At 32.9% G+C, this 25,815-nt stretch overlaps 2 protein-coding genes across 2 annotated transcripts; one reads left to right on the top strand and one right to left on the bottom strand.

Annotated features, from left to right (window-relative positions):
* The first annotated feature begins 1,939 nt into the window (after positions 1–1,939).
* LOC142224574 (uncharacterized) lies at positions 1,940–12,522 on the top strand. Its single transcript, XM_075294359.1, has 2 exons — positions 1,940–2,174; positions 10,709–12,522. The coding sequence occupies exon 2, from the start codon at positions 12,045–12,047 to the stop codon at positions 12,378–12,380; it is 336 nt and encodes a 111-aa protein (XP_075150474.1). The 5' UTR covers positions 1,940–2,174; positions 10,709–12,044; the 3' UTR covers positions 12,381–12,522.
* LOC142224561 (uncharacterized) lies at positions 2,475–20,216 on the bottom strand. The gene is made up of 4 exons (XM_075294348.1): positions 19,780–20,216; positions 4,105–4,656; positions 2,882–4,045; positions 2,475–2,816 (listed from the first exon to the last, which is right to left on the bottom strand). The coding sequence occupies exons 1-4, from the start codon at positions 19,783–19,785 to the stop codon at positions 2,598–2,600; spliced, it is 1,941 nt and encodes a 646-aa protein (XP_075150463.1). The 5' UTR covers positions 19,786–20,216; the 3' UTR covers positions 2,475–2,597.
* Positions 20,217–25,815: the final 5,599 nt, after the last annotated feature.

Here is a 25,815-nt window from a genome sequence, read left to right as displayed (position 1 = left end):
TCACAATAGCAATTTATTGTGACTAATTTATCGACAAAAATGAATTTCAAACTGATAAAATGTCATAAATAATCGCAGCACTAAATATTTATTACTAACTTGTGCATTTCATACATTAAAAATGCAAGATTTCACTTCTTTTCTGTGATTGTTTATAAACAGCTGATGACAGTGTTGCATATTTTTGGAGATGTCCTGGATAAACGAGTACTCTGTTTTCTTTTATGCGCTTTACAGATTATCAGTTATTCCTGACGGAATGTCGGGGTTTGTAAAGAATCTTACAGTGTGTCGGATCGATACGCACATTATAGGTTAAGTCCGAAGGCATAATCGATACTGCTGCATGTTTATGGGATCGATAACACATTTACCGATTATTTAGTCATCTCCGACAAGCAGCGTTACCGTTGTGCCACTTTAGTGGCAAATTTTCCACTTTTCTTGGGCGGTGCCACTTTTGCGCCACTTTTTGTTTGTGCCACTAACCCCCATTTTCATGAAGCTCCGTTAGTGCTACGTTAGCTAACGAACTTTTAAACCGTGATATCAACATATCTGTCATTTTGCGTATATATTCCAAACGCCAGTTAGAAACTTAACTGCAGAAAATTTTTCAGTTAAAGTTAACCGGAGAAAATATATTTCCATTTTTCTTTCTGTTAACTGGCAGTTAAAGCCTAACGGAGCTACATGAAAATGGCCGTAAATGTGATACTTTTTACGATTTTGTGCCACTTTTCCAATAATTCGTGCCACCTTTTCAAAAGTTTAAATATTATGGGTAGTTATCACCATAGATGTGTTATTAAGAAAATTTAATATTGTGCATCAACAGCCTTCGCTCATTAGTTCTTATTACGAGAACAGTTACGATTCAACTTATTTGGTAAACCGTACTTTGAATGTGCCAAATTTATTGTGGCATGAAATATCAGGATAAATATGAAAATGTTTAAGGTTTGTATTACGATCGCAGGAAATAATTGATGATGGACCCCATAAGGACCCAGTTAGAAAAAATTGCAATCGCCCTTTGAGACAGATTGTTCCAATTCTACTATATTCCTCAAAATGAATGCTGACACAGTGGACAGTATTGAAGCATTACCTCATTAGAGAAAAATTGGAAGAAAAGTGTCCTAAGAAATTAGAGAAAGTATATGTTAAAGATCCAAAATTCACTTTCAAATACCAAAGATTTATCTTAAATTTTAAGTTTATATTATCAAAATATGAATACAGTTAACAAAACATTCCAAAGCGAATCCTCCTAAACGTGAGTACTATGTTCGGGTTTCGAGTTGAAAATCACTTTATTTTCGCGATTACTTTTCCTGAAATAATCAAAATTATAAATGATTGAGTTATTGAGTTATTTTATCTGCTTTATATTGAACTGTTTTAGTAAAGTAACCGCGAAAATTTCAACTCGAAAATCGAACATAGTGCTTACCTTAAATTGTTTATTAATTATATTTAATAAAAATATTCTATTACAAATATACATAAATTTTGTAAGAAAGTTTGTAAAAACGTGATTTAGCAGATATCGACTATAAAAATTCTTTGTATATTAAAAACATTAAAACAATATAGATAGGTCACAAAACGACATCACAATCCGAAAGTTGTGGACAAATTTTACCATGAATTGACATAAATGACAAAAAAAAAGAATGTGCCACTTTTCAAAAATAATTGTGCCCCTTTTTTCGACGTTTGCCACTTTTTGTGCCACTTTTTGAAAATTCCCAACGGCAACGCTGCCGACAAGTCGTATCGATCCGACACACTGTAAGATTCTTTACCGACATTCCGTCCGGAATAACTGAGTGCTAAAAGAAAACAGCCCTACTGTTGAAAATGACTTCATGTGAATTGGTACTGGAGGATGTTCGAATATATATCTGATTCAATAACAAATGACAGAGGAAGGTCTATAAATTCTTTGGACTTTGGCATGAGAGATTTTGGGGTTCAGACAAAATTTTCTGCTAGCCACATATTCACGTAGATCAAAATGATTGTGAATGGAATAGAATTTTAGTGTATCTCATGGTCAGTTTATTTACAAACAACAAATAACTAACGACCGCATTGTCGCGCTAAAATATAAATTTTTTCTCCGTAAAGAATCTTACAGCGTGGCCGAACGCTATGAATTGTCGGACGTAAGTAAAATATCGATTCGTGGATTGTACATTAACTTTTAACGAGACACTTATTCCAAAGACTTGCGTAGGCGAGCATATAAATCATCGCAATAAACTTTACTTATTCTCACTGTCTTTTTATTTCCCACTTGTTTGCCCAATTTGCATCAGATATAATCCCTGGCTAAGGGTTCCAGGATTGATTCTCTTCTTTCATTGAAGTTCTTCGACTTCTTTGACCACCACCAACGACAGTCCAATTCCCCCCAAACTTCTACTAACTACTTAACAGTTTTCCCTAATTTAACACACATATAATTTTTAAATAAAATAAATAATAAATAATTTTTATTAAATTAAAAATTCTTACAAATTAAATTCGAAATTATCGTTAAAAATTTGGTTTATAGATTGAAAGTCTGTTTGTAGTTTGGTTCGACGCTATTCCTCTTGTGAACTTATTTCTTGTAGCCGATCTCTATCTTCTTGGTTTTGTTCTCTATCTTCATGGCTATTATCGTCCGCTTGCCTGTGATGATCTTCATTAGACGCCTCTGAGGACATATCGTATTGAGGCTGTATCTCTTCCACACCTTCCATGCTGTCCACGTATTCAAGAGATCCCTTGCTAATGTCATCGGAACGTTTTTTCAAACGAGCCTAAAACAAAGGCGTTATTAATTAGTGACATTGTACTAGATTTTAAATTAAGTTTATATTCTTACCTCTTCATCATCAGGAACAAAAATTCGTAGTGGGGTATCAGCTCCCAATTGTTGTTTCACTAAACGCTGATGCTCTTCGAAGGCCGACGCAGCTGGATCCAGCTGTTGCTGTTGGACTGGATGAGGTGATGGTGTTTGCTGTAAAAATTGTGGATGTGGCAATTGCTGATGTTGTTGGAATTGCTGATTTTGTTGTTGTTGTTGTTGGAAATGTTGTTGTAATTCTTCATATTGTTGCCTATGAGCTTCAGCTTCTTCTTCCTCAGCATAGGCTTGTAAGAGTTGAGTGGAATCTTGATGGGCGTTTCCATAATAATTAGATACAACAAAACCAGCCTCCGTAGTCTGTGTTATGGCCGATGGTGGATTTGCTACATTGGCCAGACGGAACGGTGCCGTCTCCAGAGACTGGTGTTCTTCATCCAAAGCCGGTGCAGCTATAAGAGCTGCAAAATGGGGAGCTACATCCAAAACGGGATGAATATTATTGTGTGGATCTTTGGCAGCCTGTAAAATCTGTCCATTACTTGCAACCTCTTGGGTCAAATCGGCATTAACATAGCCTGCTTCGACAACTGGCACGGGAGCCGCTGTTATCGTAGGCTTGAATAATTGTTGCTGATGTTGGGTATAGAGATTATTCGATTGAGTAACTAAATAAGTTGGATTGTAAATTGGAATAGGAGCCACATTGGCAGCTACGAATGGTTGAAGATGCGTTTGTTGGGTGAATTGTATGGGGTAGATTTCAGGTACAATTTGCTTGGAAGCCTGAGCGCCCACTATTTGCACCAAAGGTTGGGCCAATGGCAGTTGATTGCTTTGTATATCGGCCGGTAAAGGTTTGCCATTGCTGGGGGTATTGAACGGCTCCACAGCTGGACGGACTTGGGCAGCAGGTAATGATGGATCCGGATCAGGGGCATACAGTTTCTGTGAACCGGAGAATGGATCCACTATTGTTTGGTCATTGGTATTGTCCTCCACAACTTTGTAATTATTTTTGTTCTGATGATACACTTGCGGCTTTGGTGATGATGAGTGCGAGGGTGGCAAATATGCTTCCTCGGGATGTAAGTGATTGTCGTGCAAAGACAAGTTTGGCGCGGGTATTGTATGAATGGGAGCAAAGTGACTCGAGATAAAGTCCGTATGTGTTTCCAACTTAAAAATGTAAAAAAAGTTTCATAAAGTTTTGTTATTTAGTAAAAATTACAACCTACCGGTAAATGTTGAATTTCCGCACTTGGAAACACGACTGCAGGCTTTTCATACTTGAATGGGACATCATAACTAGTGGCTGGTTTGTGTATAGATGCTGGTTTCAGTTTTGAGCTTCCGGTTAATTTTAGTTTTAATGGCTTGCGCAATAGGGAAGGATTTTTCAAATACATCGTAGGTCCTGTCAATTTTATTGGCCTTGGATGAGCCCTGTGATGATGACTTGAGGCAGCAGCAGCAGCATTGATATGGTGATGTATGTGGCTGTGAGAGTGAGCCAATTGATGGGTATGGGCATGACCATGATGAGCATGTGTTTGATGGGCATGGGTGTGAGCTGTATTTGGTCGCCCCTTAACTATAAATTGACCGGGTGTATCACTACGAATTTGAACAACCAATGTTTTCTGTTTGTTATTGGGAGCTCGGGTAAACGATGAATGTTTAGTGCTTTTAAGTGGATGACTGTAGAAATACTGCGCAGACTTTCCAACGGGAGGTTCGCCTATTGTAAGCGCCACTAGTGAACAGAATAGTAAGGTTAAGCAAAGGGGCTGTAAGCAAAGTAAAAACATATATGTAAATAATACCACAAGCAAATATTTATAGAGTAATTTGACCTATTGTCAATTAAATTTGATTAACTGGTTTGAACCATTGATACTTTGTATGTAAGGCGAGCATGCTACACATTGTACCAATTGGCTCACAATTGTTATACTAAAATTTTAGATTTCACACACTTTCTGTAATATATGAGGGATAGGATAAGAAATTAATTGATCCAATAAAGTGTTTAATTGAAAATTCTTCAATCACACAAATGACAGTATCAATCACAACGTCAATTAAAAATAAAATGATCGATTAAAAATATTAATTAATTAACAAATAGTTGTTGTTATTAATTTTTTGGGATAGTATAGGATAGGGATAGGATAGGGATGGGATGGGATAGGATAGGATAGGATAGGATAGGATAGGGATAGGGATAGGGATAGTGATAGGGATAGGATAGGATAGGGATAGGATAGGGATAGGGATAGGGATAGGATAGGATAGGGATAGGATAGGGATAGGATAGGATAGGGATAGGATAGGGATAGGATAGGGATAGGATAGGGATAGGATAGGGATAGGATAGGGATAGGATAGGGATAGGATAGGGATAGGATAGGGATAGGATAGGGATAGGATAGGGATAGGATAGGGATAGGATAGGGATAGGATAGGGATAGGATAGGGATAGGATAGGGATAGGATAGGGATAGGATAGGGATGGGACAGAGATAGGTTAGGATAGGATAGCGATAGAATTACTAAATAGACCTGTAGGCTATTATGAAAATCTAGCTACATGAAAATCTAGCTACACTCGAAAAATGTTGTTATTCATGGCAACAAAAAGGTTTGGTAAAATAGCGTTTTTCTTGTTGCTGATAAAAGGAAAGCAATCAATTTCAACAATTTACCTTTAAGAGCGCAGGAGACTATTTAGTTCAAAGTAGGGCTGCTACTACTTTGCGATTTGGTTATGCAAAATTTCATGATAAAGATTTGGCTATTGTATATTGCTTTTCATTATTAACAGCATACTATCTGCTTTATTAAAAAAAACCATTTATCATCGATCAAAAAATAAATTTTTTTTACACTAAAAAACACAATTAAAACAATATTTTATGGATTCTATAGCATTTTCCTAAAAAATGTGAATATTTATCAAATTGAGGCATAACACCAAAAAATGTTTCTGATCGCTTTAGAAACTTGTAAGTATATTACAGTGCAAAAATATACCATAAACTACTTTTGGTTCTTAAATATTGTATAAACCTATGTCTCTATATTTAATAACATTTGAATTTAATTTGTAACCGTCATTTGAAATTATATTACAGTTTAAAATAACTAAGATCTACGAATGTCAAGGAAAATGAATTATTATGTACTAAAAACAGATACAAAACTTAGAAATGGCGACTTCTCATTCTTCCAGTCATTCCACCTAAATAGGGTCACTATTGTTTTACCAACCGCAGAATAAGCTAAAAATTTACTGGTGAGGAACTTCAACTCCATTAAACCACATACCGAACTGACTCATTTTTGTGTTTTTTTATTCTTTTGGGTTTTCCACTTGGGGTTATCTACTTGTGTGGATTGAATTCACTTTGAGATTCTATCCCACGACTGAGAGGGGTTAGTCTCCTTTAGACCAGGAACTCGTTTGCTCTGGTGAGATTTGAAGATCTCTGCGGCCTAGAAATACAGTACACAACAACAACAGACAATCTGTCACAGTGTTCCACTCATCCAGCTCCATCATCATCTTCGGTCAGTGTATAGGAACCCCTCTTCTTCTTACGTAGCCTCCCTTGACTACAGCATAAGCCCCATTATTATTCGAAAAAGGCCTTGGGGAAAAATGTATAACCTAAAAATTTTATAATTTTGTGTTCGTTAGACCCTGAAGTTCACAGACTTTTTTCTGTGAGTGCACAAGTAAAGCATAGAGATAAACTAAATTCTTGTCTCCCACCAAATAATTCAGAATTTCTCAATCTTTGGAATTTGACCAATAATTAACTTTGTATGAAAAATTGTGCAATTTTGAACTCCAATTTTTTCCTTTAAACTACGAAATTTTCTTTAACAAGTGCAAAATAACAATTATAATATTTTTTTTTTTTAATTGTCAAAAACTATTTACTTAGTTTTTTGAAATCGTCGTGACATCTGCGTTTTTAGTACAGTCTATACAATATTCTAAAACTAACCTAACTTTTATAAATTTAACCATAATTTTACTACATGGTCGGTGTAGATCGCGTTTTTATTGACACACGTAAGAAATGTAAAGCCTAGTTTTACTTTTACAAGCTCCACACTAATTTTCTACATGCAAAATTTCCTAAATGCGGGCTATTATTGGTACATCTTCATGGTTTACCACAAAGTGCTCAATCGTGGACGACCTTGTATACATATACTGAAGAATTCAAAGTTAGCAGTTACCGCGTTGCCCGTTCATTCTACAATCAATGCTGATTGCTTTGTGAACTTCATCTAAAACCGTCTCAGATACATAAATGTATTTAGTTATAATAATTTTATTTACTCTATCAATGTAACATATATAAGGATTTTTAAATAAAATACAATTATTTTCGAAAACGACATTAATTTGCAATTTAATTGTGGATGCTGTTTAGGTTGGGTATTACAAGCGAATGGAGAAGGGAGTAACGACAAATGTCATTGGTTGATACAACCACTTCCATATGTAGTATTAGTAGCATCTTCCATAATTCGATTGAGTTGACCGAATCAGTTGGGTTTTTAAATCTAGGACCAATAAAATTAAAATTGGATACTAATCTCATTCATCGAATATTTTTTCTCTATTCGAGATATATTAACCCTTTCACTACCGATGTCCACTTTGAAGGACATTCGAAAAAGACACCAAATTCTATTTTTCTACTTAGTTTCGATTTATTTGTCGATGTTATTTTAAAGTAGAGGCTTTAATGTAAATAAGCTATAAATATTTTCCATATTGGTGAGGTCTAAAATACATTTTTGTAAACTTCTTTAGAAATAAACGAAAAATACGAAAATTTGAGACAATTTTTCTACTGTATGTTTCTAGTAAATGGACATTCATACGAAAACTATAGCTGACACTTTTTCGGGTTCATTTTTGTATTTTTGCTCACACTTTAAAGGACATTATAGGCCAAATAGCGCTTATTTTCGTAAGGCCATTGGGTCACAATTCAAGAATCAAGTTTTCAAAACAAGCTCATATAGCTCTTGAAGTAGTTGAGGTAGGTTTTCAAAATGGCAATTTTTGTTCTACATGCTGTTAGTACAAGTAAAAACAGAAGAAAAATTAAAGTTTTTACCGTTAGTTTTATTTCGGTAGTGAAAGGGTTAATAAAGGTATTTATGTACAAACAAATTCAAATTTCAAAATGCAAATTATGCCAGGTACCTCAAAGTAAAAAGAGTTTTCTTAATGCTAGAAAAAAAACTATGAACCAGAGATGCAAATCCTTAAAATAAGTCTTAGCCTATATTTGAAGCGATTTTGTCTTAAATTTAAAAATTCAATATGTCAGTCGAGTCAAAGACGATTTCTTTAAATTAAAAATGTATTTCTTTATTTTAAGGAAAATTTGCCTTACTTCAAAGATCTACAACTTTAACAGAAAGACACAAAATTTCAAGATTTGTGTCCTAAATTTAATGAAAAAAATTTTTGAAACAAGGTATATAAACTTTGTTTTAAAATGTCATTATTTTAAAGAATTTTGTCCTTAACATTGCCTAAATTTCGAGTCTTAAAATGTAAGTTGCATAATCTTCCATAGTAGGGCAATATTTTTTTCTGTGCAGGTAATGCTGGAGGAATGTCACAAATGCTCTTATTAACCCATTACATGCCAAGACCATTTGAAATAAAAAAAAATCATTTACACTTAACTCCAGTTAAAAAATATAAAAAAATAAAAAACATAAAAACATAAAATTAAATTTATAAACAAAGTTCTGCGATATTAAATGTTGTAAATTTTCTTTAATCAAGCGAGAACAATGGTAGGGAATGGGTTAAGCAGTTTTTCATCTCAACTACTAACCCAGCTAGGATATCCCTTCCAATTTCATTGAACAGAAAAAAGTGTTTATTTAGCATAATTTGTTGCTATATTAATTATTTCGCTTTTCGTGATGAAGTCATTTTCAATGATTGTTCTTTTTGTTTTTTTTTATTCGTTAGCTAATTATTTATTTTTATTTAGCATTAATTTCTCTAAACAAATATGAAAGGGAATCAAAGGTCAGGCTTTTAAAATTACTCTCAGAAAAGCTTGATCTGAGATGGGAAAGAGTAGCTTAGACCATACTCCAAGGGGGATGATTTTGAAATTTAATTTCTATCAACTTTCAAATTAAAGATTTCGGTCAAACTACATGCAATTGTAATGTATATGGAAAACCATAACACATTAATTTAAAAAATGCAAGATTTCTCATCAGAGTGGCTTAAACGTTTATAACGATTATCCATCTAACTAACCACTTTCTAAACCAAAAACAACTAATAAAAAATATTTTTGTTACAAATTTTAAATGTTAACATACAAACCCGTAAAACAATGCTCCATACACTACAATTAAATCAATAAATTTCTTAATTATAAATACCAAATACCACTACACCACACTACACTGAACACTCTGATTTCAAAGACCAAGTTAAGACTACCACAACAAAGACATTCCTAGAAATAATGGCTAACTGGCTGTCTTTGTCAGTGTCTTCGAATTTCATATGGAAGAAGTACTTTTGACTATGACCATGGATGGACAAATAAAATCACGTAGCATTGTTGAGTCGTATAAGTGGCAGTTGCGGTTAGGACTTTAATTTGTCCGTCCAACAGTCTTTCTGCCTATCTATTGGCCTGGCTATTGTGTGTAATATCGTTTTGGGCTGCGAAGGGGGAAAAACATAATATATTTTATATTGTCCAAAGACAATCATCTACCACTAACTATCAATTGATAAGTTAGTATAGTGTCCGTGGCATTAGTTAAAGCTGCATTTGAAGTGCAGCTTTTGTCTCACCCCAGTGGATAATGCAAAAAGAGACATAAGAAATACTTTTACTTGCAGTCCAAAGTAAAATGCATGGTCTGAGTTTGACAAAATGAAAACGAAAGCGGCCACTTCCTTCGGAAATGGTCTTTGCATTATTTAGGGTCAATCAAAACGTGACTGCCAATTATTTGTCAAGTGTATAATTTTCAAATTGAAAGCCCTTTTTAGCGACTAACCAATCATTTGGAGAAATTTTATTACCGCAATAATATTTTGTCGGTTTTTTTTTTTAATATAAAACAACGTGTTCGTACTGCGTTATGAACACGAGTTTATTTATTTTTGTTTTATAGAACTGATTTAATATTTTGTCATATTTTTTACAACTTTTATTAAAACAAATAAACAAAAATTAAGCCACTTTGTATAGCATTTTCATATATTCCAGATATGTTCGGAAGATTCCGAAAAGATGTTCAACACTACATACTACTATATTAAATTTTTACTATGAAACTGTAAAATGTGTCTTATTAAAGACTTAAAGTCAGAAAAGAACAGTGCTTGATAAAAACGAAATGAACTGTGTTGTTGGTTCAAAAATGTTTTTTTTTTTATTAAAAATATAAAATTTTTTCAACAAATACGAAAGCTTTTTTCGTATTTTAAAGGGAAGGAAATTGATTTTGATTCTTCTATTTAGAGATTAATTCTCGGGCAAAAAAATTAGAAAATACTCATATTTGATAATCAATATATTCTCCAACAAATGAAACGAGTAGAAAAACCTAAATTTATTCGAATTTTAGTGACTATTTTTCATTCGAATGGGGTTTCGTACGATTAACAGGAAATGTGGTTGTCTTTATACCCTTAAGGGGAGCCCAAGGCTTTAGAATTCTCATAGATATCGTTTTTTTTTTTTGTTAAATGTTGTTTTGTTAATAATAAACGCCAATTTTTTCCGAATTTTATTTGACATTTCTCTATTTCAGACTTACTCAATTTGAACCATGGAGAGATACACAATCCAACAACGTGTTAAATGGTTCCAAGAAATGGCAACAGTGGATGATCAATTTTCGAAGAAAATCATCTTCAATGATGAGGCACATTTTCACCTCAGTGCACAGAGAATACAGATTGGTTGTGACAATCGAATTTATTGCCAACCTCATTTTGGCAGTTGTAGCAACTACCAGTTGGCAGTTGTGACACCCAACAAATTCGGTCGACTCAATCGAATGATGGGAAACCCAACTAATACTATATATGGAGTTGGTTGTGTCAGACGATGAAATTGGTCGTTGCTCCCTTCTTCATTTAGTTGTATCTCCCAACTTTAAAGCACCATGACCGAATACTGATTTTATTTATATTTTTTAGATGATAGGAAGGTACATATATTTAAATACAATATATTAATACATTATAAAAAATGTTCACCCTTAAAAGTATACCCTCCAGCATGAATAGGTTGGGGAATCGACAGATAATGGAGCTAAATATTTGGTACTCTTCGCATATTAGTATTTATAGATGGTGTCCGAACTATCTATAGCACGTCTAAAACACACAATAAATTAAGTAAATAAATTAGTGTGGAGTTTTAAAAACGACATACGAACCTATCCCCGATGGTCACTTTCTTGGGGTTTCATATATAGAGATGGATTTTTTCAGAGCCGCCAATGAAATTATTCCATATTGAGGATGCGCACCGTAACATTGAGTACGCTGAAGCTATTTGTTTTTGCCAATATTGCTGTGTATTATTTTCGTTTCACATCCAATATATACTAAGGCCAGTTTCGCACGGCGCGAGTTGTTCACGACAATATTTTATAGGCTGTCCACGGATGAGAAACTTCGAAACGAATAAGAAATATTCCGTTTTCAGTTCTAGTTATTTGATATTAAAACACACTATACTTCAACGTTGATGGTAATAATTTTATTGACATTTCAAAAATATATTCAAAGGAATTCGGCTGTTAGTACCAAACGAAAGTGCTGACTACTAAATGACAGTTACAAAGGTTTTATAAGGTTGGTTGTGCCTATCGAATTCGATCAAATTTTTTCAAAAGAGAGGCATTTAGTTTATACAACTAATTGTCTTGTATTACAAACAACAAATGGTAGAAGGAACGAAATAACGATTGTAAATAAAGTAAAATGAATGACACAACTGTAATTTGATTGTAAATGTAGAATTTTCGTTACAATAATCGATTTTCAACCTATCTGTTTTCTGTGTGTGGATTCGTCAATAAATAGAATTGTCGCATTTGGGCGAATGAGAATCCAAGAGTGATTGTCGAAAAACCAATGCACCCACAAAGAGTGACTGTTTGGTGCGGTTTATGGGCTGGCGACATCATCGGGCCGTATTTTTTCCAAAATGAGGCCGGTCAGACAGTTACTGTGAATGGTGTTCGCTATCGTGAGATGATAACGAACTTTTTATGGCCCGAATTGGATGATATGGATGTGGACGATATGTGGTTTCAGCAGGACGGTGCCACTTGCCACACATCTAACGAAACAATGGCTCTTTTGCGCAACAAATTCAATGGCCTTGTTATCTCACGTAATGGCGATGTCAATTGGCCGCTAAGATCATGTGATTTGACACCGTTGGACTTTTTCTTTGGAGTTATTTGAAAGAAAATGTGTACGTCGATAAGCCAGCAACAATTCAAGAGCTAAAGGATGAGATAATTCGGCACATTAACGGCATAGAACCTCCATTATGCCTCAGCGTCATCGAAAATTTGGACCATCAGATGAAGGTGTGCCACCGAGGTCGCGGCGTCTATTTGGCCGATATTTTGTTCCATACATAATTGAGTAATACCAATATATCATAATAAAATAAAATTACAATAATTTCCTAAATAGTTTGCGTTTGATTCAAAATCAACATTGGCCCTTGAAATTTTAACCACCCTTTATTATATATACCGAGGAAGATACTTATGAAAATTTGTGCAAGATTGTATATTAACAATATGTATCTAATAAATATTAATATCGACTGTTTAATAATCAACTTGCTTGATAGTTCGTCACACAAAATCTGACTATATTAAATTACCCTCTTTTTGGATAATGTTAAATTGTTATAATTTTCCCCATTGCTTGAGGTCCATGCTCTTTAATGTTACTATCTATGCATATGCATGGGTGAATATCAGCAATTGTAGAGAATAGTTACTGTTGCACGTTTTAACATGAAATTAATCAAGAAAATGTATACAATAGTCGCCTTTTCTCAATTACGTGAAGCGAAATTACTTGGAAAAAAATATGAATGTAATGAAGAACATTTTAATAAATTCATGTTGGAATATGAACTAAACTAAAATGTGTATTTATGAAAAGTTAAATTTTTCAATAATAATTAATGAAATAGCACATGAAAATTTAACTTTGAATAATAGAAAATGTCTACAAAATAATGATAAAGCCAACGTAGAACTAAAGTTAGCAAAATCGTTTGTGCATTGAGGTGTAGTTAATAGGATGCCCAAGAACCGGTTTCAGTTTTGAAAAGCGAAACGGAATATCAAAAAAAAAAATGTAATATTCGCTCAATCTCGAAAATCGTTTTTGGACATCGGTTAACCGGGTTTTCAATTGGCAAAACAATTTTTGTAGTTCAATTAAATTTCTAACTACTTTGTCAAATATTGTCGTCGCATGACGCACTTTGTGTACAGACGTACTACCATTATACCCTTGATAGATGCAATTTACCAAATCTAGTACAATTGCATCAACTCTTACATCCTCCATCCATTCCACATTCACAATACACAAAAAATCTAAGAAAACAAATCTATTGTCTCTGTATAAGATAAGAATTAACAAACTTGGTTTATTTTTTCCACTTTCATGGATTAGTAGTCTTTGAAAAGCATAAACTGTGACTAAGTGCCCCCTTCAACAGGCATATTCGTCAAACATCAAAAATTAACGTGCAAGTAAATGGCGTGACATTAGTTGCTTTTGAAGATCGTTGTTAAAATAATTAGAAAGTATGGTATTTTAATACAAAAGCTTACACTAGACAATATGAAAGTATTTCGTAGGAAGCTTATGTTTTGATTTTTTTAAATTTTCATTTACTTTTTGAGATATATTAATGTCCTTAATAATATCAATTTTAAAATGGTCCCAATTTCCCGTAGGACGAATTTGACGATTACAAAAAGTGGACTTCAACTGAAATATACAAAGCAAGCCCTGCTGACTTAGAAACAAGTCAGCAGGGCTTGCTGCTGACATTCGATATTTAGTTGGGACAGAGTGAAGTCCAGAGATGGTCGGTATCAATCTTTTTTTAGGTTTGCGACTGTCGCAAATTTGTAAACGTCGTAAACGTAACATACACGTCGTAAGTTCAGAAAAAGTAGCAAACGTCGCAAACTCAAAATAATTGAGTCCCTTCAGCTAGGAAGCGAATGATGATCCAAGATGATGATATATGCAAAGAAATTTCAATTCTCAGGAATGTTAAAAAAATTATTAACGAGTGAGAATAGAGATATTTCCATTGGAGGCTCAAAGTCAATATTACTATAAACTATTCGATGGTGCACACGCACAAAAAACATATTCGGACATGATTGCCGCATTCATTTAATACTTATTTAGAGCATGTAGTTGTCGCGAAAACCATTTATTTTGTCTTCGTGAAAAGAATATTCTAGCCAAGAAAAATGTATGCTGGCAATAAGCATTTAAATGGTTCTCTAATGCCGCAAACACGTTCTATCATTTAAATGATAGAATTTGAGACCATTATATGATTGGGAAAATCGTGTACCTGGTCATTCAATTTTTTAGACTTTTTTGCAGGAAAAAAGTATTTTTATAGGTTACGTATAGAAATGTCTAGAGACATTACATGGCCATACAGGCCATGTACATTGTTTTCGTGACCATTTAATTTTTTAACTTTTTTGCAGGAAAAATTATTTTATAAAAACATTGAGCAGGTACACACGATTTTTATTTTGCGCGTCAGCCGTGTGTTCATTGTTTCTTGACGGGGAATTCGCAATTACTGTGGTTTGTGTTAATTTATTTATTCAGAAGTGGCCGTGGTTTTATGTGAATCCAAAAGATGAAAGTGTAATTGAAAAAAATGTACCTGTTTTGGTTCTGCATTTTGCCATATGGTATAATTTATTTTTATTTGCAGTTATATGATGTCTGCGTTTGTACATTTGATGGGCACACGATGTAAATATGGAATGATTACTTATTGTTGAAATTGAAATAAAATAGTGTGTGTAAAAATATGTGATGTTTGCTTGCACGACATTATAAATACAAACAAACAATGAATTAGTTTATAAATAAATAAAAACAAATAAATAAAGTTAATTTTGTGTTTTCTTTTCTCAAGTGGCGTTCTTTTTTCGACGATGAAAAAAGTTTTTTCATAAAGATCAAAACATTTTAGGTTGTGACCATGTTCTTTTAACTAGAAGAAAAACATTTTGAATGAATACCATAACATTTTAAATCGTGACCATTGTCTTTTCATTCAAACAAAATTCTTTTTATCAATATAATAACATTTTAGATGAGGACAATTCTATTTTTCTTAGAACCATGTTCACTGATCCAACATGGTTGCAGGTTAAAATGTTACATGGTCGCCGCAAAAATAGCTCCTATCATATTATTTTGCTCTTCGAATGTGATTGTGACAATCATGTTTATTCAGCATGTTTATTCAGCAGGTACACACGATTTTTATTTTGCGCGTCAGTCGTGTGTTCATTGTTTCTTTGAATGGACGGGGAATTCGCAATTACTGTGGTTTGTGTTAATTTATTTATTCAGAAGTGGCCGTGGTTTTATGTGAATCCAAAAAATTAAAGTGTAATTGAAAAAAAATGTACTTGTTTTTGTTCTGCATTTTTCCATATGGTATAATTTATTTTTATTTGCAGTTACATGATGTCTGCGTCAACTGGACATTTGATGGGCACGAAGTAAATATGGAATGATTACTTATTGTTGAAATGTAACCAAAATAGAGTGTGTAAAAATATGTGATATTTGCTTGCACGACATTAGAAATACAAATAAACAAGGAATTAGTTTATAAAAAAAAAATAAAAATAAATAAAGTTAATTTTGTGTTTTTTTTTTCAAGTGGCGTCCTTTTTTCGACGACGAAAAAGGTTTTTTCATACAGATCAAAACATTTTAGGTTGTAACGCATGTTCTTTTAACTGGAAGAAAAACATTTTTGACGAATACCATAACATTTTGATTCAAACAAAATTATTTTTATCAATATAATAACATTTTAGATGAGGACAATTTTATTTTTTTTTTTACAACTATGTTCACTGACCCAACATGGTTGCAGGTGAAAATGTTACATTGTCGCCGCAAAAAAAGCTTTTATCATATTATTTTGCTCTTCGAATATGATCGTGACAATCATGTTTCTTCTCTGCGTGCAGTAAACGTGATGGTCGGTACTCGCTCATAATTAACCTAACACAAATTTCTGCAGAAACTGGAAGGAAGAAAAACTATTAAGTCTAAGCATAAGTGAATTGCTGTTTAGAGAGAATTTTATAAAATCACTTGTTGGCTTATTAGAACCAATGTCCATGCTAATTAAAATTTGCCAAAATTGTAGCTAATCATTCGCTAATGCAACTAAAGCTTGGGTGGACATTATGGACAACGCAAACCAAGAATAGTTTGAAGTTGCCAATGAGAGATGTAAAACTAGTAGAGTTTTGTATAAATGCAATATAAAGCATTTTTTGCATCCTTTTTATCGGGGAGGCAATCTAAATTAAATTAAACAATATTCACTATTTCTTTAATTCCATATTAGATTTTCTACATTAGATTTACGACTTTTGCGACATACCGTCGTAAACGTATGTCGCAAAAGTCACAGTTTGCGACAGGCCAACCCTGGTGAAATCGGGAGGATGCAAAAAAACTAAATATCAAACCGGAAATATCGGGAAATTACACTTCTCCGACGAAAAAGCCATAATACAGTATGATTTCAGTTCTCAAGTATGGATTCTCAAAAACTCCTAAATCATTTCTAATTAGGTTCAATCTTAGACTCGAGCAAAAAATGGTCGCCACTTCCAACTATATCAAGATTTTCCAACTATAACAGGTTGGCTGATAAGTCCCCGGTCTGACACATAGATGGCGTCGCTAGTATTAAATGCATATTATTTTTATATAGTACCAACCTTCAAATGATTCGTGTAAAAATTTGACGTCTGTAAGTTAATTAGTTTGTGAGATAGAGCGTCTTTTGTGAAGAAACTTTTGTTATTGTGAAAAAATAGAAAAAAAAGAATTTCGTGTTTTGATAAAATACTATTTTCTGAAGGGAAAAACTACGGTGGAAGCAAAAACTTGGCTTGATAATGAGTTTCCGGACTCTGCCCCAGGGAAATCAACAATAATTGATTGGTATGCAAAATTCAAGCGTGGTGAAATGAGCACGGAGGACTGTGAACGCAATGGACTCCCGAAAGAGGTGCTTACCGACGAAAACATGAAAAAACCCACAAAATGATTTTGAATGACCGTAAAATGAAGTTGATCGAGATAAAAGAGGACTTAAAGATATCAAAGGAACGTGTTGGTCATATCATTCATCAATATTTGGATATGCGGAAGCTCTGTGCAAAATGGGTGCCGCGCGAGCTCACATTTGACCAAAAACAACAACGTGTTGATGATTCTGAGCAGTGTTTGCAGCTGTTAACTCCTAATAGACCGGAGTTTTTCCGTCGATATGTGACAATGGATGAAACATGGCTCCACCACTACACTCCTGAGTCCAATCGACAGTCGGCTGAGTGGACAGCGACCGGTGAACCGTCTCCGAAGCGTGGAAAGACTCAAAAGTACGCTGGCAAAGTAATGGCCTCTGTTTTTTGGGATGCGCATGGGATAATTTTTATCGTTTATCTTGAGAAGGGAAAAACCATCAACAGTGACTATTATATGGCGTTATTGGAGCGTTTAAAGGTTGAAATCACGGCAAACCGGCCCCATATGAAGAAGAAAAAAGTGTTGTTCCACCAAGACAACGCACCGTGCCACAAGTCATTGAGAACGATGACAAAAATTCATGAATTGGGCTTCGAATTGCTTCCCCACCCACCGTATTCTCCAGATCTGGTCCCCAGCAACTTTTTCTTGTTCTCAGACCTCAAAAGGATGCTCTCAGGGAAAAAATTTGGCTGCAATGAAGAGATGATCGCCGACACTGAGGCTTATTTTGAGGCAAAACCGAAGGAGTACTACCAAAATGGTATCCAAAAATTGGAAGGACTTATCAGCCAACCTGTTATCAACTTCATAACTGTATGAGGTTGATAACAGAATGGGTCTGTTTAACAAGATCGAAATTCTCCTTTCTCTCTATTATCATATCCATTAGCAATATACAAATTGTGCATTATCGTATATTGTATGGGGATTTTTTAAAATTCCACCAAAAAAGAAGCAAATAAATAATGAAAACGTTCTTGTTAGATCTGAAAATTTTGCAAAATTGGCTAAGCACTTATGAATTTTACATGCTTGCCATAGCGAGGGAGTTATATTTTGGAGCATCCGCTGAAGACGTTCGAATAATACTAAGTAGACGTTTTGAATAAACTAGCAAATAGTTTATCGCAAATTACAATTCTAAAATTTGTAGCGTTTCTATGCACGCAGAGAAGGAATATGATCACCTCAACCATGTTTCAAGAGCAAAATATTATTTTTGGATAGTGACCACGTAACATGTTTATCGCAAAAATGTTGTTTTCTCGCCCGTCATAAAATGCTTTCTGAAAACAGATACATAATTGCCGAGAAAGTAACATGGTTGCGATAAAAATGTTACATGGTCACCATCCAAAAATAACATTTTGCTCTTGAAACATGTTTGAGGTGATCATATTCCTTCTCTGGGTGTGGAAATTTCCATTATTCCATTTGTCCTCACACAGATCAATTTATTTATTTGCGAAAACTGCACAAAGCGAAGTTTTTTTGTATATATCAAGTCAAAAGAACTTCTTATGAAGTGAAAATAAAGTTCATTTCTAACTTTTGTGGATGTACCTTAAAGAGTAATGTCTTACACCGAAAATAAGTAAACTGTTTTATGGTATAGAAGGATTGAACTAATTCGTGCGAAAATTGAACTAAATTGTACTCCACATTTTGAGATTTCCACTAAGCGTGGATAACCTGGTAAATGAAACGCCTTGTTGTACCTTTTAACAGCAGTTCATGAAATTACGTTCTCATACAAGAAAATAAGAAATAAAAGTAAAGAAGAAAATCAAGTTTTTGGGAATCGTACGAAAATTTTATATTATACCCATGAAATATTTGAGACATACTTAAAAAAGGAAAAATTCATTGGTCTGTGTAAAAATTCGTAAAATGTAATATAATTTTACTACAAACAAATATTTTTTCTTGTAACAAAAATAAGTTAAATTTATTGTTAGTTTATCTACAGAATTTTTTCGGTGTAGAAGAGTTTTTTTGGATGTAAATAAAGAGTAATGACTTAGAAAGGTCTTCCAAATGTTTTGCTATGACATTAAAAAAAAATACTAACAATTCTGATTTATTGGCAAAATAATTTAAAAATAAAAATCAATTATTTAATTAAATTATAAATAAGTTTTAGCCCTGAATGCATTTCTGTGAACTATCTAGAACATCTCATCAGTGCAAATGTCTTTGTATTTAAACAGACGATGTCGGTGTTGCTCATTTTTGAACACGTTCAGGACAAACGAGTACTGTGTTTTCTTTTAGTCTTTAGGTGCATTATATTTTATAGAATAAAATTGACAAAACTCGGCTATTGCTAATAGAGAAAATATAATTTAGTAAACTTTAATATGCCATTGCAGGTGAAATTTATTTTGGCTTAATGCACTGATCAGCGTATTATTGTATCCAGCTTGGCAGCTTGTCATATATTCGTTAACTTTTTCAAGCATTTCGCTCACTCATACGAACTTTTACTCACCTTCATTGTTAATAGAACTCTTAGAGCAGTTGTTGATAGAATGCGGTGAAGGACACTTTTGCAGAGAAAATGGAAAAGTGAATTGTAATAAACGACTATTGTTGTTGCAAGACCAGACTCGACAATCTAATCCAGCAACACGTAGAGAAAGATTAAAATTGCTATTAAATATATAATCACATCAATCAACTTCATGACACTTGATGTGAAAACGGACAAATCACTGGATTGCAAATGGAATGACAAAGCTTTTAATTTGGCGGGCTTTCCTTCGAGCGTTTGTTCCGTCTATCTGCGTATTCCCACTTGTTTTGGTTTTTGAAATGTTTTTTTTTTTTTTAAATTTCGTTCGTTTTTTTATTTTAATTTTTATTTTTTAAGGAACCTATTCATTTACCGTTCCCGACGCGATTCCGACAACAATGAACACTTCAGTTAGAAATTTCAAAGTCAACTGATTGAAATGTTGGCAACAGAGTGTAACAAAACCTCCAAAAGGTGGCCAAAGAAAAATCAGCCTTCCCTCTGTAAACCGGCTATACCATAAGAAAAAAATTGCACTAAAAACTCTTCGGCGCACACACGCACTCTCTCTTTGGAAGTGTTTCACACTCGCATGTATGAACCAGACAACCATTTAGTCCATCAGTTGTCTGTTGGTTGCTCGCATGATCATAGCCGTATGTATTCCATACGTAGACCTGTGAATGAAAGTGCTGGTCAACCATGGAGTTTGAATGACGCGGTTCGCTTCGATTTCTTTGTGTGGCATGTAAACGAACGTGCCTCATGGACAACATAAGAAGCTTAATAGATTCATGGATCTTTTCTGAAATGGCTAATGGGGAGTGTGGTGGCCAGCAAAATAAAAAAACAATGCGAAAAATTGTGAAAACAAACGTTTTTGATTTCGATTTCAATTAAACTTGGCTTAAACAGCGTCAACAAAATTGTGCAAATTGTTCATGTGATAGTGGCCTATAATTGGCAATTGGCAAAGCCAAAATAAAAAGAGAGAGAAAAAATGAAAATGCAGACACTAACTTTAGCTTACCACTTAATTTGACCACATTTTTTATGTAGGTCTTAATTTTATGGTTTTAATACTGCGCATCATCGAAATCAAGTAATGTTTGTTAAAGAAACATTCGAAATTTTACATAGAACAGAAATAAATTTCGACAAAAAAACTTTACTACACTGAAAAATATATAGAGTTAATAAGAAATAATATGTAATCTTTATGTTACAATGTTAAAACTATACAAATATATTTTCATTGAACTTCGATACATGTTTTTGAAATTTTTGTAATTCATTAAAAAACGAATGTCTATGAAGAAAGGAAATTGTCCTCAGTATAGAATAACCCCCATTTTCATGAGGCTCCGTTAGTGCTACGTTAGCTAACGAACTTTTAAACCGTGATATCTACATATCTGTCATCTTGCGTATATATTCCATATGCCAGTTAGAAACTTAACTGCTGAAAATTTTTCAGTTAAAGTTAACCGGAGAAAATATATTTACATTTTTCTTTCTGTTAACTGGCAGTTAAAGCCTAACTGAGCTACATGAAAATGGCCGTAAAATAGTTAAACGAGGCAAGTTGATGCAAAAGCTTCGATCCAGTCAAAAATGTTATTGTATAGATTCCCAAAAAAAAAAAACAAAAGTTTCCCAATTCATCACTCTTGAAGTCATATCCAAAAATCTTTTATTTTTTTGCAAAATTTTTTTGTTGATTTTTGCCTGACAGTAAGAATAAAATAAAAATCAAAAAAAAAACAGTAAGTGTTTTTTTTTTTGGATCCGGAAGAGGTATTGGTGCAGAAGCGACGAATTTAACATGGTCTTGTCATAGAATGGATGTTCAACAGCCACTTCACTTCTTGAAATGTGCAAGCACTGCTGAGTTAAGGAATTCAAATTTGTAATGAAACAAGAAGAGGAACCCTTTTGAAATATGTATGCGATAGAGAAAAAAATAGAATTTAAATTTGCGTTGAAGAATTGAAAATAAAAGATATTTTCTTTAAAAAGGCTTATAAATGAGATCCGGATGTGCGATGTGAATGTGAATTAAAAAATGATGTGATATTTTGCCAAATAAATATTTTTTTTTATAATTTTATTTTTTTATTTTTAATGCATTCTAACGCTTGTCTGAAACGTTTGACAACAAATATTTTCAAAAATTCGCAATTTTTCGAGAATCGATCTAGACATTTTTTCGACATAATTTAAATAATTTGTAATATTTTTACTCTGTTTTTAATCCATTTTAATATAAATTGAAAATAAAATTATCCATTAAAAATATGAAAAAATAGAGTTATATAAAATTGAATTAAATGAACTTCCTTTATAGTTAAAATTAAAGACATCTTTGGGAGGGCATTTTTGGAAGTGCATCAAAATGTTTAAAGTCGCAACGTACAAGGTAAATGATTTTCGTTAAGGAGGGTCGGACTAATTGAAACATTTTGTTGGATCCATGCGAATTTTGAACAATGTCATGTAAATGTGTTAAGTGCTTGTAATGAAACTATATATCAGCAAAAACTTATACCCATATCGAATTTATTATATTCTTGTGCTTTCTTATTCCTCTCTATGTAAACGCTCAATGGTGTATTTCACAGCAAATCTATAACAATACATAAATCTTCCTCACTAATATATGTTTTTCATCCAATATTGTGATTATTTTAATATGAACAAGGGGAGTAAGAATTTGAAAGGCAAGAAAATGAATTGGCTTGGACGGGGGACTGGCAAAACAAAAGATTTAAGACACAAACTTCATAATAGATATTGAGCATTGGTTGCAACCACTAAAAGTGGTCAGAAGAAGCACCTGTTTCTGGATGTTCAATAGTTTTAAAATTGAATGCTTTTTACCATATAAAGTCATATATACCAGGCGACCATATCAAATCACAGGTGTTTTTCATGCCCGTTTACAACATACGAAGAGAGCGAGCGCCTTCTGGCGCCTGCATACACAACACGGGAATAGTGTCTTCACTACATGCAACCAGTAAGAAGACCATTTGCACATTCTTGTCACTTCGAAGCGCCAATCAACAAACCCCTCTCCCATAGCCTAAAGACATATGGGCTTAATACATACATATTTATGGCCACATCCAGGCAAGGAATTGAGTGAAGCTAACTCGAGCACGTGATGTCCATGTTAATAACGAGTTTTAAATTCCTCTCCAATGGATAATCTCGAAAATGGTGACTATGTTTACAAACTAAGTATGTGTACACTGGTATGATGTACTAGATTTTGTTGCAACATTTTTAATTGGGAATTTCTGGGAATTTCAATGGGTGTGATGTACGTTGAGGAGAAGGGGGCATGTGTGCTAAGAATGTCTATGAACATTATGCACATTGTGGTTGTAACACTTACATATCTATTTAGCTAGTTAAACATGTTCATATGCATACGTCAATACCCATCGTCAGTTACTATCTACAGGTCTAAATATAAAGCTTCATTGGGGCAGCTAAACAACTAATTTGTTATACAATTTTGAGCCTCGTACATTGCGGCATGTCTATAAATTGTTTTACGCACTTATGAAATATCAATTGATTTCAAAAGAAATTTGCATACGATTGGTTTAATGTATATATGCGTTTGGGTTTTTATTTAATTATTTCTTTTTCCCTTGCAAATCAAATTATGGTCGTTTACTGTATTGTATAATTGAACGTGCTCTAAGTGCTAGTGCAACACACACTCACATACACATATCATATATTCAATTTCACTTTTGCTTTTACTGTTTTTGGATTAATAGGCTAATTTTATTCTCTTTAAAAATTGCGAACAACGTAGTAAATTTATTGAAATTAGCATTGTCTAATTTGTTAATAAGTCAGCCGCAAATGGTTATTATTGCGAATTTATATTTGTGTCCACCGAAATATCTATAAATTTTGCAAATTTACACAATTCTTGGAATTGTTTTGTGTGGTATCAAAATATTAAGCAAGTCTATTTACATTTATTTATAACCTAGATTTTAGGAGAAAGGAAGAATTAAATCAAATATAATAATTTTAATGAGAATGTATAACTGTTATTGCATACACAGATTAAAGGGTTATTAAGTTAGATACATTTTATAGTGATTTTTCTCTACGACTGCAAAGGAAAATAATGCACACTAAACAAATATTTACCTAATATGAAACATACATTTTAGAACACGCAATTTACACAATATTAAGGACCAGTTTCTCAAACAAAATTGATTAAGAGGAATAATCTATAAATTAGCTACCATATTGAATATTTGAGATAAAGATAAAGAGGCTTCAGCTTTAAATTAGCTGAATTATTGAATAATGGAAAAGCTTCAAATATAGGCTAAGACTTATTTTACCGAATTTGAAGTTTTTGTTCTGAAATTAACTAAATATTTTTTTCTTTGACCGTAACGGTTATAAGTACTATCAAAAAAGCTATTCTTTTATCGTTATTTTGTGACAAAAAAAAAAAACATTCGAATGAAACTCTTAAAACTACACACAGATTTATTTATCCGCCCTACAAATACAACTCATTTTAGGAGTTTTAGTTTTTCCTTCAGAAAATACTCTTTTTTGGAGTTTTAAATAAATAAATACAAACTTTATTTGAGATAGACACAATAAAACAAGAAACTGTAAAAATGAAAAAATAATAATAATAAGACTTTTATTTAAGACGGAAAAAATTAAATTATTTTCTGAAGAAAAAATAAAACTCCAAAAAAGAGTTTTATTATAGACCTTTTATTTTTACGTTGAAAAATAACCCTTAACTTTGGAGTTGGGAGCTTGTTTTAATATCACCATAGATTCTCAAAGAGCTTTCCGAGATCAATCTATTGGTATGAGGCAGTATATACACTGAAAACAAATTGTCGTGAGGTCAAACATTTCATGTCTTTAAAATACGAATGCAAATTTTGTTTAGCATAGAAGACGCATTTCCTTGTCCAAAAGTCGATAAACTTTTCAATGAAGTCGTATTGTCCTTACAATTAAGTGATTTTACTTAAAAAGGGGTATCATAACATGAAAGAAATCATTTTTGGGCTAAAGTCAACTTGACTTTAATAATTCAGAAAAATTCTTAAAAATTAATGAAATTGTCTTTAAATTTGTTGTCTTTTGCATCTTGATTACAAAGCAAAAAATCGTTCAAATATAGAATATGGTTTTCAACACTTTATTTTAAAGACGTTTTTACTTGAAATATAGCGTAATTTCTACTGGAAGTTGATTCTGAATTTGGTAAAGAAAGTGTCGTTAACTCGTTTTTAAAGGACTTTGGTAGCACATGAAGAAAACAAGCTGAAAAAACGAAAAATTAAAGTTTGCTTCCTAGAAGCAAGTACACAAAACCATAGCTTGGGAATAATGATTAGTAATCCTAATGATTAGCAATTGCATTAGAAATTTTATTTGGTTGAAAAATTGATTAATTGATGATTAGTTAGCCATTTTTGACGATTACTAATTGATTAGATTAGAAATAATCAAAAATCTAATCACAATTAGTGACGATTAGCATTTCTAATCAAATCTAATCAAAACTAATCAAAAAAATAATTGATTAGATTTCTTAATAATTTTTGATTAGATTTGATTAGATCAACTATTTTAAACTATTTTTGTGAAAAGAAAGTATTTATTTATCATATTTGTTGCTATATTTACATAATATAACAGTTTTTGAATATTGCATAAAATTGCGTACGTTGCACCCTGTTCTTTAAATAAACACTAGACACAGCTGGTTCACTTTGTTGCTGTGTTATTATTAATTCGATGATGACGGTAACTTTATCAGTATTTCACGACATTAATAACACAACAACAAAGTGAACCAGCTGTGTCTAGTGTTTATTTAAAGAACAGGATGCAACGTATGCAATTTTATGCAATATTCAAAAACTGTTATATTATGTAAATAAATATTTTCTTTTCACAAAAATAGTTAAAAATTGTTGATCTAATCAAATCTAA

This window comes from Haematobia irritans, chromosome 1, assembly GCF_050003625.1.
Source record: "Haematobia irritans isolate KBUSLIRL chromosome 1, ASM5000362v1, whole genome shotgun sequence".
NCBI classification, from domain to species: Eukaryota; Metazoa; Arthropoda; class Insecta; order Diptera; family Muscidae; genus Haematobia; species Haematobia irritans.
This window is presented reverse-complemented; position numbering and strand designations above follow the sequence as displayed.

Bases quoted from the DNA above. Each gene is read 5' to 3' on its own strand.
- LOC142224574 (XM_075294359.1), top strand. From the start codon at position 12,045: ATGCACCCACAAAGAGTGACTGTTTGGTGCGGTTTATGGGCTGGCGAC.
- LOC142224561 (XM_075294348.1), bottom strand. The intron at 4,046-4,104 runs GTAGGTTGTAAT...TACATTTTTAAG, and splicing joins CGGAAATTCAACATTTACCG to TTGGAAACACATACGGACTT. The intron at 2,817-2,881 runs GTAAGAATATAA...CCTTTGTTTTAG, and splicing joins TTGTTCCTGATGATGAAGAG to GCTCGTTTGAAAAAACGTTC.